The sequence below is a fragment of the Chlorocebus sabaeus genome, chromosome 10 (genome assembly GCF_047675955.1).
Source record: "Chlorocebus sabaeus isolate Y175 chromosome 10, mChlSab1.0.hap1, whole genome shotgun sequence".
Lineage (NCBI taxonomy): Eukaryota > Metazoa > Chordata > Mammalia > Primates > Cercopithecidae > Chlorocebus > Chlorocebus sabaeus.
The window spans coordinates 63,235,648-63,254,194 of NC_132913.1; the positions used below are offsets into that span (position 1 = coordinate 63,235,648).

General features: G+C 37.4%; 1 protein-coding gene across 1 annotated transcript in view; it reads right to left on the reverse strand.

Moving 5' to 3' along the window:
• The window catches only part of LNPK (lunapark, ER junction formation factor), a 77,966-nt gene that overhangs the window by 23,906 nt on the left and 35,513 nt on the right, over positions 1–18,547 (reverse strand). The window contains exons 7-8 of the mRNA XM_007965421.3: positions 17,155–17,238; positions 17,021–17,072 (exon numbers count right to left, since the gene is read on the reverse strand). Coding sequence (XP_007963612.3) covers positions 17,021–17,072; positions 17,155–17,238 — 136 coding nt within the window. The remainder of the gene's footprint in view (positions 1–17,020; positions 17,073–17,154; positions 17,239–18,547) is intronic.

Sequence of the window (18,547 nt, forward strand, 5' to 3'; positions counted from 1 at the left end):
AATGTCTTTTTATTGCTAAAAAATGACTTTATAACCTCTTCCTTCCTATAGAGGCAAAGCTTTTTGAAAAACAAAACAAAAAAAAAAACTTCTCTGCATTTCACTTCTTAACCCAACTCAATCTGGTTTTTCTGCTCCTTTTTAGCTACCACAGTATTACCCACCACTGAAAGTATCATTGCTTTGGTCACCAACAATGTTATAATACCACTACTAATGTTGTGTTATCATAGCTACTCTTTATCAAATCCCTATTTTCTGCTAGGAACCATACTAGGCACTATATACGAATTTACTAATTTCATCTACTATTTACATCAATCCTTTGGGGTAACTCCTATCCCCAGTTTTCAAAAGGAGAAACCAAAGTTCAGTGGCTAAGTAACTTGCTAAAATTCTCACAGTAAAATAAGAGATGGAGCCAGGATTCAAATTCTAGTTTTTATGACAAAAATGCCCATATTCTCTGTGTTATGCAACCTGTCAAATTCAAAGGCCTCATTTCAGTCTTCTGCTTACTACCAGTCTAGCTCTACTTTTGACTCTGATCATTCGTTCTTTTTCCTGGGCTCCTTTTTCTTCATCTACCCTTAAATGTCAATGTTCCCTGTAGTTCTGCCTTGGGTGCTCTTACTCTATTTTCTCTCTCTGGGCAATTTCACTCAATCTCATATTTCCAATAATAATCACCTATGCTTCCCAATTATTTCTAATCTGTATATCCATAACCTCAACCTTTCTCCTGAGCTCCATATGAAATAATCAACTACCTATGAACCTCAGCATCTTGCTATAACTCCCATTCAACAGATCCAAAAGTAAATTTATTATCTTCTACAGAAACCAGTATTCCAATTATGTTCTTTATCTGGCATAACATACTAACACCTAAACAGTTGTCCAAACCAAAAACCTAGGTCACATCTTAATTCTTCCTCCCACCCCCAAACCCCGCCCCACTTTCCAAATCTAATTGCCTGTATCAATCTACTCTTGAATTATCTCTTAAATCTCTTCTTTTTCCTCAACACTATTGCTATAACCTTATCTAGTACAGTCCTTTATCTTGTAACTATATTAGATGATATTCCTAATTGATCTCTATGGCTCAGTCATATTCTCTCCAATCCAACCTCCATGTTACCAAAACAAAAAGTATTATTTGTAAAATGCTAACTTGACGTAAAATTTAAAGCCTCCATTTACTTTACATGTTGTGTATAAGATAAAGTCCTGAACTCCAGAACTATACTACATAATGATGCAGACAAAGCCCTTCATAATTTGATCTCACCTTCATATGAATCCTACCTTCCTTTTTCAGGGATATGGCGATATTTGTAGTGCCTCCAGGTGCCAAGTTGTTTCTCTCTTCCAGTCCTTGCACATGGAGTAAATCCTTTACCTGAAGAGTACGTTTTCAATCCCATTCTCATAGCAAATTATTATTAAAAGTTATAATGCATTGTAATTCGTGCCTACCTTCATTTTGGTCCTTAGCATACTGTTTATTTACGTGTGTATACCCCTTTTAATCAAAAGCTAATACGCAGAAACTGCATCTCTGCAGACACATGATGTGGGAAAGGTAACTGGTAAAGAGTATGAGCTTAATAAACACCTATGAAATGAATCTACTTTCCTCTTGCATTTCAATGTTAAATTTCCAACTGCCTATTACCCAACTTATTTGCTGTGAAAAACAGGAAAATGGCCTCTCAAAAATGTCCCCATCTTCATGTCCATTCTGTAAATATGTTACATGCAAGGCAGATAAAGATTGCAGATAGAATTAAGATTGCTAGTCAGCCTGCTGCATTTAGAATCTCAGCTTAACTTCAAGAGTCCACACAAAAGAGCTATCTTTAAGCAGAAAGCTTGCTATCAATAATAATACATAACACTTGCCAGCCTTTAGATGAGTTTATTCTTTTGTTCTACTTTTCAAATTAAAAATACATTTTGTTTTACAGTTCTTTGTCTTAACATTTAATTTCTTTTATCACCTTAATGATTTATTTTTGATCTGGTCTAACTTCTGGCAATCTGAACATTAAACCACATGAAACTTGCAGTTCACCAACATCCTATTTGGTAAATTACTATTTTATAATATTTAAACAAAATACAGGAATGCCGCCGGGCGCGGTGGCTCATGTCTGTAATCCCAGTACTTTGGGAGGCCAAGGCAGGTGGATCATGAGGTCAGGAGATCGAGACCATCCTGGCTAACACAGTGAAACCCCATCTCTACTAAAAATAGAAAAAATTAGCTGGGCGTGGTGGCAGGTGCCTGTAGTCCCAGCTACTTGGGAGGCTAAGGCAGGAGAACAGGAGAAGGGCATGAACCCGGGAGGCGGAGCTTGCAGTGAGCCGAGGTCGCACCATTGCACTCCAGCCTGACAGAGCGAGACTCCATCTCAAAAAAAAAAAAAAATACAAGAATGCCAAAATAAATGTTTACTTTTATTTTCTTCAACTCATTTATTAAGCAACCACTAAGCACACTGAAGCACATTGAAGGGGATGCAGAGTTGCATATAGAGGTAGCAAGCTATCTTTAAGACAAGAAAAACAAACTCACTAAATATTCTAATACAAGCTAAATGCCATATAATGGGAGCCAACAAAGTACTATAGAGTGAAGTGAGGACTGACAAATTAGTCATCTAGATGGGATGAACAAAGGGTTTACAGTGATGGTGGCATTTGAGATAAACAATGAAAACTGGATTGGGATAGAAATGCCTTTGTTATCCATATTAAAGTACATATGGTAGTTTTAAAATAAGACTCCAAAATCCTCTGATTCTCCTTTCAACAAACGGGAGCGGAAGGTGTCTGTGTACCCTCTCCTTGAAACTGTACTCTGACTTTGATAAAGAAAACAAAGTTGTGCCAGAATCCAGGACTTTCTGTCTCCTGTGCTCCTTGGTCTTGGAACCTGCCACCAGGGAAGAGTAAGCTCAAGTGACCCCAGAGAGAAGTCCATCTGAAGAGGAACCAACAGCCAGCACCAACTTCCAGCTGCATAAACCACCTTGATAGTAGATCCTCTAGCTCAGTAAAGTACCTCTAACTAATGTGAGACACAGATAAGCTGTTTCCACCAAACCCTAGCCAAATTGCAAATTTCATGAGCGAAAAAAGAATGTTATTTTAAGTCACTAAATTTTAGGATGGTTTGTTATATACTAAATAATTGTAACAGTACAAATTTGATACTTACATAAAGAACACTCAAATTTCTTATAAGGCAAATTTATTCAGGTGAATTTATTATTTTATAAGGCATTTTCAGATTCTCTTAATCAAACACATCCCCAAAAAACAGCAAAACATAAAGTATTGCTCCATTTGGTATAAAGATTTAAAAAATCTGCAATTTCTACTTTAATTTTCAATACATGCTATGGAATACAAGTGAGTAAACTCTAAAACCTACTGAAATAAGAAGTTGTAGTCTATTTCCAAAAACCATTAAATGTCTCTGCAAAAATAATTGATTCTGAATCTAGCTGTGGCAACATACAATTGACTTTTCTTTTGTTACATTTCATTAGTAAAGGTGCAGGGTTGAGGACAAAAGGCAAAAGAAAATGTGAGGTAGTTTCCCCCTAGAAAACAATAGGAGTGTCAGTTAAGGATTTGTTTTTAGGCTGGGTGTGGTGATTGAGGCCAGTAATCCTAGCACTTTGGGAGGCCGGGGCTGGCGGATCGCTTAAGCCCAGGAGTTCGAGACCAGCCTGGGCAATACAGTGAAACCCCATCTCTACAAAAAGTAAAAAAATTAGCTGGATACAGTGGTACATACTTGTAGTCCCAGCTACTTAGGAGGCTGAGGTGGGAGGAAGGCTGGAGCCCAGGATGAGGTCACAGTAAGCCATGAAGACACCCCTGCACTCCAGCCTGGGTGATAGAGTGAGACCATGTCTTCAAAACAAAAAGACTCATTTTTTAGGGTATACTCCAAAAATGTGGTCATTCTCCCTATTTCAATCATTCACTCCTATGGTGATACCTATTCCTATAACTTCGCAACCAGAAATAACTGATCCCCTCTCAGGTTTAAGCATCCTGTTCTCCAACCACACTAACCTCTCAGTTTACCTCCTCCAACTCTGAGATCTATAACCCATTAATTATTAATTATTAACAGGTCAGTGAACATTTTTCGAAAGAGCCACCTAGTAAACATTTTAGGCTTTGCAGACCACACAAGGTCCTGTTACATATTCTTATTCTCTATTTTTTAGAATGCTTTGAAAATGTGAAAACATTCTACGCCAAAGAGCCATAAAACACAGGTCTTGGCCCACATTTGCAGGCTGCAGTTTGTGGATTCCTATATTAATGCTATCAACACCTTTTGACTGTCCATCACTACCACTCATGCCTTTATTTCCCTTACAATCATCTTAAATTCCATAATCCATTGTTATAATGACTCACCTACAAACAACTTCAGCTCCTGGCCCCCTTATCAAATTATCAACACATTAGGCAAAACCCCAACCCTGGTTAAAACCAACCATTTGCCTACTCCATGCTGGCACCTACACAGGTGACCGTAACTGGAAAAGCATACAGAATCCTCCATTAAATGTATGACTACTCATTTTAAGTAGCCTTTAGAGTCCCCTGGCATTATTCCATACCTTTCTTCAAGCCTCCAACATTATCTCCCCCAACCTCATCCTCACTAAGAAAATAGAGATACAATCAGAAAATTGGCTGGGCACAGTAGCTCACGCCTGTAATCCCAGAACTTTGGGAGGCTGAGGTGGGCAGATTACTTGAGGTCAAGAGTTTGAGACCAGCCTGGCTGACATGGTGAAACCCCATATCTACTAAAAATACAAAAATTAGCTGAGTGTCATGGCAGGCACCTATAATCCCAGCTACTCAGGAAGCTGAGGCAGGAGAATCACTAGAACCTAGGAGGTGGAGGTTGCAGTGAGCTGAGATCACGCCACTGCACTCCAGCCTGGGTGACACAGTGAGACTTCATCTCAGAAAAAGAAAACAGATAGAACCTGACCACCCACCTATATCTGCCCATGTTCTCAGACTTTCCTCATTGCTAAAGATGAGCTATCACACACTTGTCAAAAGCCAACTTCTCCACTTGTATACTAGATCACATCCCCTCTTGCCTACTCATGGACAGTTCCAAATCAATTATCCCTACTCTCTCCTCCATCATTAATTATTCCACATCCATACCACTGCAAATCATTCCAAGATGGTCAAATAGGAACAGCTCCAGTCTGCAGCTCCCAGCATGATCAACACAGAGGATGGGTGATTTCTGGATTTCCAACTGAGGTACCTGGTTCATCTGACTGGGACTGGTTGGAAAGTGGGTGCAGCCCACAGAGGATGAGCCGAAGCAGGGTGGGGCATCGCCTCACCTGGGAAGCGCAAGGGGTCGGGAGATTTCCCTTTCCAAGCCAAGGGAAGCCATCACAGATGCTACCTGGAAAATCGGTACACTCTCACCCTAATACTGTGCTTTTCCAACTGTCTTAGCAAACCACACACCAGGAGATTATATCCCACGCCTGGTTCGGCGGGTTCTAAGCCCACAGACCCTTGCTCACAGCTAGCACAGCAGTCCAAGATCGAATTTCGAGGCAGCAGCCTGGAGTGGGGGAGGGGCATCCGCCATTACTGAGGCTTGAGTAGGAAAACAAAGCAGCCAGGAAGCTCCAACTGGGAGGAGCCCACTGCAGCTCAAGGAGGCCTGCCTGCCTCTGTAGACTCCACCTCTGGGGGCGGGGCATAGCTGAACAAAAGGCAACAGAAGCTTCTGCAGACTTAGACATCCCTGTCTGACAACTCTGAAGAGAGCAGTGGTTCTCCCAGCATGGAGTTTGAGCTCTGAGAACAGACAGACTGCCTCCTCAAGTGGGTACCTGACCACCGTGTAGCCTAACTGGGAGACACCTGCCAGTAGGGGCCGACTGACACCTCGTACAGCCGGGTGCCCCTCTGAGACGAAGCATCCAGAGAAAGGATCAGGCAGCAATATTTGCTGTTCTGCAGCCTCCACTGGTGATACCCAGGCAAACAGGGTCTGGAGTGGACCTCCAACAAACTGCAGCAGACCTGCAGCTGAAGGTCCTGACCGTTAGAAGGAAAACTAACAAACAGAAAGGAATAGCATCAATATCAACAAAAAGGAAATCCACACCAAAACCCCATTTGTAGGTCACCATCATCAAAGACCAAAGGTACATAAAACCACAAAGATGGGAAGAAACCAGAGCAGAAAAGCTGAAAATTCTAAAAAGCAGAGAACCTCTTCTCCTCCAAAGGATTGCAGCTCCTCGTCAGCAATGGAACAAAGCTGGATGGAGAATGACTTTGATGAGTTGGCAGAAGTAGACTTCAGAAGGTCGGTAATAACAAACTTCTCCAAGCTAAAGGAGGATGTTCGAATCCATTGCAAGGAAGCTGAAAACCTTGAAAAAAGATTAGACAAATGGCTAACTAGAATAAACAGCATAGAGAAGACCTTAAATGACGTGATGGAGCTGAAAACCATGGCACGAGAACTACGTGACGGACGCACAAGCTTCAGTAGCTGATTTGATCAAGTAGAAGAAAGGGTATCATTGAAGATCAAATGAATGAAATGAAGCAAGAAGAGAAGTTTAGAGAAAAAAGAGCAAAAAGAAATGAACAAAGCCTCCAAGAAATATGGGACTATGTGAAAAGACCAAATCTACATTTGACTGGTGTAACTGAAAGTGACGGAGAGAATGGAACCAAGTTGGAAATCACTCTTCCGGATATTATCCAGCAGAACTTCTCCAACCTAGCAAGCAGGCCAACATTCAAATTCAGGAAATACAGAGAACATCACAAAGATACTCCTCGACAAGAGGAACCCCAAGACACATAATTGTCAGATTCACCAAGGTTGAAATGAAGGAAAAAATGTTAAGGGCAGCCAGAGAGAAAGGTCAGGTTACCCACAAAGGGAAGCCGATTGGACTAACAGCAGATCTCTCAGCAGAAACTCTACAAGCCAGAAGAGAGTGGGGGCCAATATTCAACATTCTTAAAGAAAAGAATTTTCAACCCAGAATTTCATATCCAGCCAAACTAAGCTTCATCAGTGAAGGAGAAATAAAATCCTTTACGGACAAGCAAATGTTGAGAGATTTTGTCACCACCAGGCCTGCCTTACAAGAGCTCCTGAAGGAAGCACTAAACATGGAAAGGAACAAACAGTACCAGCCACTGCAAAAACACATTGATGCTAGGAAGAAACTGCATCAACTAACGAGCAAAATAACCAACTAACATCATAATGACAGGATCAAATTCACACATAACAATATTAACCTTAAGTGTAAATGGGTTAAATATGCCAATTAAAAGATACAGACAGGCAAATTGGATACAGTCAACACCCATCAGTGTGCTGTATTCAGGAGACCCATCTCACGTGCAGAGGCACATAGAGGCTCAAAATAAAAGAATGGAAGAAGATCTACCAAACAAATGGAAAATAAAACAAAACAAAAAAACACCAGGGGTTGCAATTCTAGTCTCTGATAAAACAGACTTTAAACCAACAAAGATCAAAAGAGACAAAGAAGGCCATTACCTAATGGTAAAGGGGTCAATTCAACAAGAAGAGCTAACTATCCTAAATACACATGCACACAATACAGGAGCACCCAGACTCATAAGGCAAGTCCTTGGCGACCTACAAAGAGACTTAGACTCCCACACAATAATGGGAGGCTTTAACACCCCACTGTCAATATTAGATCAACGAGACAGAAGGTTAACAAATATATCCAGGACTTGAACTCAGCTCTGCACCAAGAGGGCCTAACAGACATCTACAGAACTCTCCACCACAAATCAACAGAATGTACATTCTTCTCAGCACCACATTGCACTTATTCCAAAATGGACCATATAGTTGAAAGTAAAGCACTCCTCATCAAATGTAAAAGAACAGAAATCACAATCAACTGTCTCTCAAACCACAGTGCAATCAAATTAGAACTCAGGATTAAGAAACTCACTCAAAACCACACAACTACATGGAAACTGAACAACCTGCTCCTGAATGACTACTAGGTAAATAACAAAATGAAGGCAGAAATGAAGATGTTCTTTGCAACCACTGAGAACAAAGACATAACATATCAGAATCTCTGGGACACATTTAAAGCAGTGTGTAGAGGAAATTTATAGCATTAAATGCCCACAAGGGACAGCAGGAAAGATCTAAAATCGACACCCTAACATCACAATTAAAAGATCTAGAGAAGCAATAGCAAACACATTCAAAAGCTAGCAGAAGGCAAAAAATAACTAAGATCAGAGCAGAACTGAAGGAGATAGAGACACAAAAAACCCTCCAAAAAATCAATGAATCCAGAAGTTGGTTTTTTGAAAAGATCAACAAAATTGACAGACTGCTAGCAAGACTACTAAAGAAGAAAAGAGAGAAGAATCAAATAGACGCAATAAAAAATGATAAAGGGGATATCACCACCGACCCCACAGAAATACAAACTACCATCAGAGAATACTATAAACACCTCTACGCAAATAAACTAGAAAATCTAAAAAAAAATGGATAAATTCCCGGACACATACACCCTCCCAGGACTAAACCAGGAAGAAGCTGAATCCCTAAATAGACCAATAACAGGCTCTGAAATTGAGGCAATAATAGCCTACCAACCAAAAAAAGCCCAGGACTAGATGAATTCACAGCCGAATTCTACCAGAGGTACAAAGAGGAGCTGGTATTATTCCTTCTGAAACTATTCCCATCAATAGAAAAAGAGGGAATCCTCCCTAACTCATTTTATGAGGCCAGCATCATCCTGATACCAAAGCCTGACAGAGACACAACAAAAAAAAGAGAATTTTAGACCAATATCCCTGATGAACATTGATGCGAAACTCCTCAATAAAATACTGGCAAACCATATCCAGCAGCACATCAAAAAGCTTATCCACCGTGATCAGGTTGGCTTCACCCCTGGGATGCAAGGCTCGTTCAACATACGAAAATCAATAAATGTAATCCATCACATAAGCAGAACCAAAGACAAAACCACATGATTATCTCAATAGATGCACAAAAGGCCTTCGACAAAATTCAACAGCCCTTCATACTAAAAACTCTCAATAAACTAGGTATTGATGGGACATGTCTCAAAATAATAAGAGCTATTTATGAGAAACCCACAGCCAATATCATACTGAATGGGCAAAAACTGGAAGCATTCCCTTTGAAAACTGGCACAAGACAGGGATGTCCTCTCTCACCACTCCTATTCGACATAGTGTTGGAAGTTCTGGCCAGGGCAATCAGGCAGGAGAAAGAAAGAAAGGGTATTCAGTTAGGAAAAGAGGAAGTCAAATTGTCCGTTTGCAGATGACATGATTGTGTATTTCAAAAACCCCATTGTCTCAGCCCAAAATCTCCTTAAACTGATAAGCAACTTCAGCAAAGTCTCAAGATACAAAATCAATGTGCAAAAATCACAAGCATTCCTATACAGCATTAACAGACAGAGAGCCAAGTCATGAGTGAACTCCCATTACAATTGCTTCAAAGAGAATAAAATAACTGGGAATCCAACTTACAAGGGATGTGAAGGACCTCTTCAAGGAGAACTACAAACCACTACTCAACGAAATAAAAGAGGACACAAACAAATAGAGCATTCCATGCTCATGAATAGGAAGAATCAATACTGTGAAAATGGCCATACTGCACAAGGTAATTTATAGATTCAATGCCATCCCCATCAAGCAACCAATGACTTTCTTCACAGAATTGGAAAAAACTATTTTAAAGTTTACATGGAACCAAAAAAGAGCCTGCATTGCCAAGACAATCCTAAGCAAAAAGAACAAAGCTGGAGGCATCATGCTTCCTGACTTCAAACTACACTACAAGGGTACAGTAACCAAAACAGCATGGTACTGGTACCATAACAGATATATAGACCAATGGAACAGAACACAGGCCTCAGAAATAACACCACACATCTACAACCATCTGATCTTTGACAAACCTGACAACAACAAGAAATAGGGAAAAGATTCCCTATTTAATAAATGGTGCTGGGAAAACTGGCTAGCCATACGAAGGAAGCTGAAACTGCATCCCTTCCTTACACCTTATACAAAAATTAAATCAAGATGGATTAAAGACTTAAATGTTAGACCTAAAACCATAAAAACCCTAGAAGAAAACCTAGGCAATACCATTCAGGACATAGGCATGGGCAAGGACTTCATGACTAAAACACCAAAAGCAATGGCAACAAAAGCCACAATAGACAAATGGGATCTAATTAAACTAAAGAACTGCTGCACAGCAAAAGAAACTACCATCAGAGCGAATAGGCAACCTACAGAATGGGAAAAATTTTTGCAATCTACCCATCTGACAAAGGGCTAATATCCAGAATCTACAAAGAACTTAAACAAATTTACAAGAAAAAAACAAACAACCCCATCAAAAAGTGGGCAAAGGATATAAACAGATATTTCTCAAAAGAAGACATTTATGCAGCCAACAGACACGTGAAAAAATGCTCATCATCACTGGCCATCAGAGAAATGCAAATCAAAATCACAATGAGATACCATCTCACACCAGTTAGAATGGCGATCATTAAAATGTCAGGAAACAACAGGTGCTGGAGAGGATGTGGAGAAACAGGAACACTTTTACACTGTTGGTGGGACTGTAAACTAGTTCAACCATTGTGGAAGACAGTGTGGCGATTCCTCAAGGATCTAGAACTAGAAATACCATTTGACCCAGTGATCCCATTACTGGGTATATACCCAAAGGACTATAAATCATGCTACTATAAAGACACATGCACATGTATGTTTATTGCAGCACTATTCACAATAGCAAAGACTTGGAACCAACCCAAATGTCCATCAATGACAGACTGGATTAAGAAAATGTGGCACACATACACCATGGAATATTATGCAGCCGCAAAAAAGGATGAGTTCATGTCCTTTGTAGGAACATGAATAAAGCTAGAAACCATCATTCTCAGCAAACTGTCACAAGGACAGAAAACCAAACATTGCATGTTCTCACTCATAGGTAGGAATTGAACAATGAGAACACTTGGACACAGGCTGGGGAACATCACACACTGGGGCCTGTTGTGGGGTCTGGGGAGAGGGGAGGGATGGCATTAAGAGAAATAACCAATGTAAATGATGAGTTAATGGGTGCAGCACACCAACACAGTACATGTATACATATGCAACAAACCTGCACGTTGTGCACATGTACCCTAGAACTTAAAGTATAATAAAATAAATAAATAAAAATTGAATTATAGCAAAAAAATACTACTGCAGACTAAAGTGATGCATGATGTCTTCTATTTAATAACTTTACTAAAATCCCAAGAAAATAGAAATTACTTACGCCTGCCTGATGCATTTTCCAATATACATACCATCCCTGCTACAATGGTCAATCAAGCCAGATAGACAAAATGAAACATAAACCCTGATATGGCTTGGCTCTGTGTCCCCACCCCAATCTCAAGTCGAATTGTAATTCCCAATGTTTGGGGAGGGACCTGGTGAGAGGTGACTGGATCATGGGGATGGATTTCCTCCCTGCTGTTCTCATGATGGTGAGTGAGTTCTCATGAGACCTGTTGGTTTAGAAGTGTGTAGCACTTCTCCTTTCGTGCTGTCTCTCCTACTCCTCCATGTAGGACATACTTGCTTCCCCTTCACCCTTCCACCATGATTGTAGGTTTCCTGAGGCTTCCCAACCATGCTCCCTGTACAGCCTGCAGAACTGTGAGTCAATTAAACTTCTTTTCTTCATTAAAAAAAAAAAAATTATTTCACGTCTTCCAAAAAGTGTTTCTCTTGCAGTTTCCACCATTTCAGTAAATGGCAACTCCATCTTTCCAGTTACTCAGGCCAAAATCTTTAAGGTCATCCTTGACTACTCCTTCTTGGACTCCATATCCAATGCATCAATAAATCTTTTGGATTCTGTTTTAAAAATATATACAGAATCTGACTATTTCATAAATCACCTTAACCTGGGGTGAAGAGAAAGTAAGAAGAAATTAAGTTTTAAAAAATATAAACAAATCATTTGTTTTTGAGACAGAGTCTTGCTCTGTTGCCCAAGATGGAGTGTAGTGGCACAATCTCGGTTCACTACAAATTCCACCTCCCGGGTTCGAGCAATTCTCCTGCCTCAGCCTCCCGAGTAGCTGGGATTACAGGTAGCCACCACCATGCTTGGCTAATTTTTATATTTTTAGTAGAGACGGGGTTTCACCATGTTGGCCAGGCTGGTCTTGAACTCCTGACCTCAAGTCATACACCCACCTTGGCCTCCCAAAGTGCTGGGATTACAGGCGTGAGCCACCATGCCTGGCCTAGTTAATTATTTTTAAAAGCCACTTCCAATATTACTATCCAAAGTCTAAACCAAGCTTGTCCAACCCATGGCCCATAGGCCGCTTGTGGCCCAGGATGGCTTTGAATGTAACCAAACACAAATTTGTAAATTTTCTGAAAACACTACGAGATTTCTTTTTCTTTTTAGCATCAGCTATCATTAGTGTTAGTGTATTTTATATGTAGCCCAAGACAATTCTTCCAGTGTAGCCTAGGGATTGGATATCCCTGGTCTAAGCCATCATCAAATGCTTTCCTACATTACTGCGGTAGCTTCCTAATTAATCTTCCTGCTTTCACTTTTGCTCCCTCTGTAGCCTCTTCTCAATACAGTAGACTTCCTTTTAAGACATAATTAAGACCATGTCAATACTCTGCTCAAAACAAAACAAAATTTCTTAGAAAAAAAAAAAAAAACCTAATTGAGAACTGAAGTTTTTGCAATGGTCCACATTCTACAAGGCCCTACATGAGATGTTACTTTTACTTGTTACTTTTCTCACTGCCACTCTTCCTAATCTCCCCCTTGCTCAGTCTAGTCCAGTCATACAGGCCTCCCTGCTATTCTACAGCACTCCAGACATGCTCTTCACTCAGGGTCTTTGCACTTACTGATTCCTCTATCTGGAATGTGCTTCCCTCAGATATCTAAAAGGTTCATACTCTCATTTCTTTCATCAAATGTCACCTTATCAATGAGGTGTTCCCTGACAATCCTATTTTAAATTTCAACCTGCCCTCACTCAAGGTACTCCCTATTCACCATCCTTTATTTTCTCCTAACAGTAATTTACTGGCTATCTCCTCACTCCCAACAAAGGGAGAGAAATGTTTTTACCTGTTTTGTTCACTACTGTATCACCAGGGCCTAAAATGTACCTGGCAGATAGCAGACACTCAGTAAATATGTATTGAAAAAAAAAAAAAAAAAAGAATAAATCAGACACTAGTGCATAAAAATGAAATTTAGTTCTGTATACCAATCAAAACCTTAAAGACAAGTTTAATTTTTACCAGCTCCAAATATCTAGATTTCTTTAGAAATCTATAGAAACTATTCAGGAATTCATACTGTGGCAAATTCTATTTTTCATTTACATCCAAACTATTACATTTTAATCTACTAAAGACATTAAGTCTTTCCATCTCCCAGTCTATAATTTCTACAGAACTAAAATACTAAGCATCTAAGCAGAAAATAATGCCATTTAATGTGAATATATACATATATTTACTTTTATGTTTGGTTATTCCTTCATATCAAGTGATGGCCCTGATTTTCTAAGATTAAGCACCCATAGATAAAAATTCCTTATAGAAAAGAGTTGGGGCAAAACTGTCAAAGTCATTAAAAACAAGGAAAGTCTGAGAAATGTCAGAGCCAAAAGAAGCCTAAGAAGACAAGACAACAGAAGGCAATGCTGTATCTGGATGGGATCCTAGAACGAAAAAGACATCAGATAAAAACTAAGGAAATATGAATAAACTATGGACTTTAGTTAACAATAAAGCATCAAACTGTAACAAATGTACCACATGTTAATATAAGAGAAACTCAGCACAAGAGTATATGGGAGTATTTATATTATCTTTGCTATTTTTATATACATCTAAAATTATTCTAAAAAATAAAATCTATTAAGGGGTGAGAGTGGAGGGACTAGGTTAGTTTAGAGCAATTGGTAAACATGATACTCCTTTTAGTGTTAAACCTTAGCAAATCAAAGAATACTATCCTCAAAATTTATAATCAATAATATCCATCATGAACAACTTAATAACAAAAAATAAAAAGAAAGATGCCTAGTACACATGACTCAAAGTTCTGGTTCAGTAATCATGCAGGAGAGTTACTAAGATAAGGATATCACAATCAGATTCATTTTGGAAAGATCTTTTCAAGGGCACATAGATACATACATGTATCTTTTAGTATTTGTTTTCCACTTTCTATTGTTTAAGTTTAGAAACACGCTAAATTCTAAAAACAATAAGAAAAAGAGAGAACAGTGGTTTGGCAAAAAAATAAAGACCTGACTTCAAACTCACAGAAATATGGAAATTAAACAAAATTAATGACTAAGTCACCTATAGAAATGATAGGAACTAAGAGATATTCAAAACAAGTAAATTAAACACAAAACTAAAGTATAATTTTCAAAAAGTAGAATAAAGCTGGGATATAATTTAGAATTTTTTTTAAGTTAAGAAAAAATTCCAAACAGCAATTAATTACTACATACTTGGAAGAACAATGAACACTACAACAGTGTACCCCAGAAGAAGTATTTTTTAAAATAAAATAATTAGGCCATAAGCTTAAGGTCAAAAACCATGTTATTTATTTCTTTATTCCCATATTGTCTGCACATAACAGTTATTCAATATTATACCTTAATGTTAATTCTTCCTAAAAGAATATCGAAAAGCAAAGTCACAGGAATCCAAAGCATGGATTATAGAAAAATGATTGCTAGAGAGATCAGCAATCATTTTTCTATAATTTCAATATGACATCAGAAGGAAAAAAATTATTTGGGTTTCAAACTTTACTAAGAAAAGATAAATTCAGATTTTTAAAATAATTATGTTGCCTAAATATAATAAATACTGAAGAATGTTAGTAAAGGGTATCATAATTTTGTTCTTTAATAAGACAGAACATATATTAGTAAAAAGTAATAGCAACGGCTTTCTACAAAATATCACATTTTAAAAATACATTCACTAAGGTCATTTTTAAAGTATTTTATACATTGGGAAAAGATGACTATAGTCAAGCTAATTAACAAATCCAAAAACTCAGTTACCTTTATGTGTGTGTGTGTGTGTGTGTGTGTGTGTGTGTGTATGTGTGCTGAGAACACAAGATCTACTTTCTTAGCAAATTTCAGGTATACAACACAGTATTAGTATTCTCACCATGCTGTACTTAAATCTCCTGAAGTTATTCACCTAAATAACTGAAATTTTATATCCTTTGACTAACATTTCCTCCATTTCTCCCATCCCTGCTCTCCACCCCTAGAAATAATATTTCTACTCTCTGCTTCTACGAGTTTAACTAAAAAATATTCTTGACTGGATATGGTGGCTCATGCCTGTAATCCCAACACTTTGGGAGGCCAAGGTGGGCAGATCACTTGAGGTCAGGAGTTCAAGACCAGCTGAGCCAACGTGGTGAAACCCCATCTCTACTAAAAATACAAACATTAGCTAGGTGTGGTGACGCATGCTTGTAAGCCCAGCTACTTGGGAGGCTGAGGTGGAAGGACCACTTAAACCAGGAAAGCCAAGGTTGCAGTGAACTGACATTGTGCCACTGCACTCCAGCCTAGGGGGCAGAGCGAGACTTTGTCTCTTGATTGATTGATTGATTGATTGATAGATAAATAGATATAGATATTCTTGAAAAATTAGTTACAGTTATACAAAATGCTTTAGAAATTATAGAAATCTGCCTTATAGGCCAAAAAATGTTTTTGTATTTACTAGAAAGTATATACATTGTAGAAAACTTTAAACTGGTTATGAAAGTAGGAGTTTCATTGCAAGTATATATGCCTAATTCATTTTAATCATATGTGAACTTCTACTTTTTGCAAAAGTGAAGGCTTCAAAACAAAAAAAAATGTTAATATGTCTATGAACCAAAATCCTACTTATGGAAAACGTGGAGGTGGAGGGAATTCTTCCCATATAGCCCTGCCAACTGGAAAACCTAAAATTATTATGACTTATTTAATATCCATGATATTCGTGAATACTTATAAAAAGATTTCCATTCAAAGGTCTAAATGTCATCCTACCTTTACAAAGTAGGTTATAATTCTGGGGGGCTGCAAAAATTGAAGTTAAATTTTTAAAAGTAACATTCTATATTGCAACAAAACCCTTACAAACTATATTATTAAAGAAAAGAACAAAGACAAAAGTCATTGCAAACTCAGAATATCTTTTCCCATGCCAGTCTTGGGAATATTTTATGTAACCACTTAATAGAATGACTGTTAAAATTTTATATAACATTTAATGATGTAATAGCAATGACTTCATTAATAATATGGTAATTCAACCTCAAAAATAAAGAGTTAACATTATATAGCGATAATTCAATTTTCATTTTTCTTATTTCTAAATTATTTTATTCTATTCTTAAGTGTTATTTTAGAAGAAACTTAAAATTTCACAGAAATCGTAACATTTTTCAAAAATAAAACATAAAATGTAAGGATTTTCATAACAGATATTCCAAGAGATTATTATTTGAAAGTGGGAAATATTTACAAAATATTGATGAAATTAAATTTTAGAAGATTAAAACCAATCATATATTTAATCTCAACACATATTTGATATCCTAACAACATATTCCCATAAAATCAAAATGAAATAAAATTATTGCTATCCACCCTAAGTCATATCCCAAATTACCAAATATAAATCTACATAGAAGCATTCTACATAAGTATTTGCACACCTCCAACACACTTTTGAACTCACTTGGGTAAATATGGATCTTTCCAACAGCAGCAGCAGTTTCTACAAAGCTATTTACCTTGTCCAGGTCTTGCAGTTACAGCTGCTCCAGCAGATGGCGGCTCACACTCCTGTCAATTATAATAATGTTATTACAGTGACCTATTACAATGTGTAATTTATAATAAAATAGTAGTTATATCACAGTCTTACCTTTGCTTTCTTTGAGTCTGGATCAAATCTTTCAAGTATTAATTTAGCCGTCTTGTAAGTTTCTTTTTCCATGACTTCTTCAAGCTACGAACAAAAATTTCCATAAATTGTCACATTTCAAAACACACACTACTTATTTTTATAAGTCCTATTCAAAAAGGTTTAAATATCCTTAACATATCCAAATAGAATGAAAGACTTCCTACATTCGAATAATTAAAATCCAGATTTTAAAATGGCTTCTAACCTCTAATATGTTACTTGTACTTAACAGCTTTACTGTGAGGAAATACCAAATATTGCTAATTGTTTACATATAATGAGGAGAATAATTACATGCACCAACTTCAATAATGGAATGTGCAAAAATCTATCAGCCATCATTATTGGAAGTTATTAGACATGACAAGCAAATGACAGGCAATTCCTTAGATTTATTTCCTCATAGCACTTAATGCTATTAATTTAAAGAAGGTCGTTAGCCAAGAGCTTTACAAAATAAAATCTCTGTGCCAATTAACTGCTGTCAGCATCGATTTTAGATTATTTATTAGCAGAAGCAATTAGCTTGCTGGAAATGCAGTGAAAACTCACTAACTGGGAGAACAGCCATGGAATTTGTTCAAATGACTAAAAGATAACCCTCACCTCTTTTTTACTTAGACTCAAACAACTTTAGAGAAAAAACTGAGCACAGAATTTAAGTAAAAATTTTACTGAGTTCTATGTTCACACTAGGGACTATAATTAAATCACTTCATTATTGTAGCATTTTATTTACCATGCACTCAAGTCACTTTATAACTTAATACAAGGGTTTAACTTAAAATATAATCGCTAGTAAAGTATCACGAGCAGTTATGGCTAGTTCAACATCAGAAAAAGGTTGAACTTTAGTACAAGACAGTCATAGTTATGACAAATTACCTAATGTGTAGGATAAAATGCTTTTGCAAAAATTGGAAAAGAACCTTTTATTTCTCAGTGACCACTGATAACCACTTAAATTTATTAAATGTCATATTCATTCCAAAGGACATTTATTTTAAAATGCAACCCAGAGCACATTTACTGAGTTAAAAATATGCTGCCACAATAGCAGTTAACTTCTACTTTTTGCAAAAGTGAAGGCTTCAAAACAAAAAAAAAATGTTAATATTTCTATGAACCAAAATCCTACTTATGGAAAACGTGGAGGTTTTCCATTAAACACTCAATTCAACATTTAAGAAGTAGGTACTTAGATGAATGATTTATTAGCCTTACCTTGGTTTAATGAAACTAAAATATTTTCCTATTTCAAAATTATGATAAATTCTCAAAATAAGCAAGCTGATTCTTCTGATGTAAAAGAGATGTTTATAGTATCACTTTAGGGTTAGAAAAAAAAGAG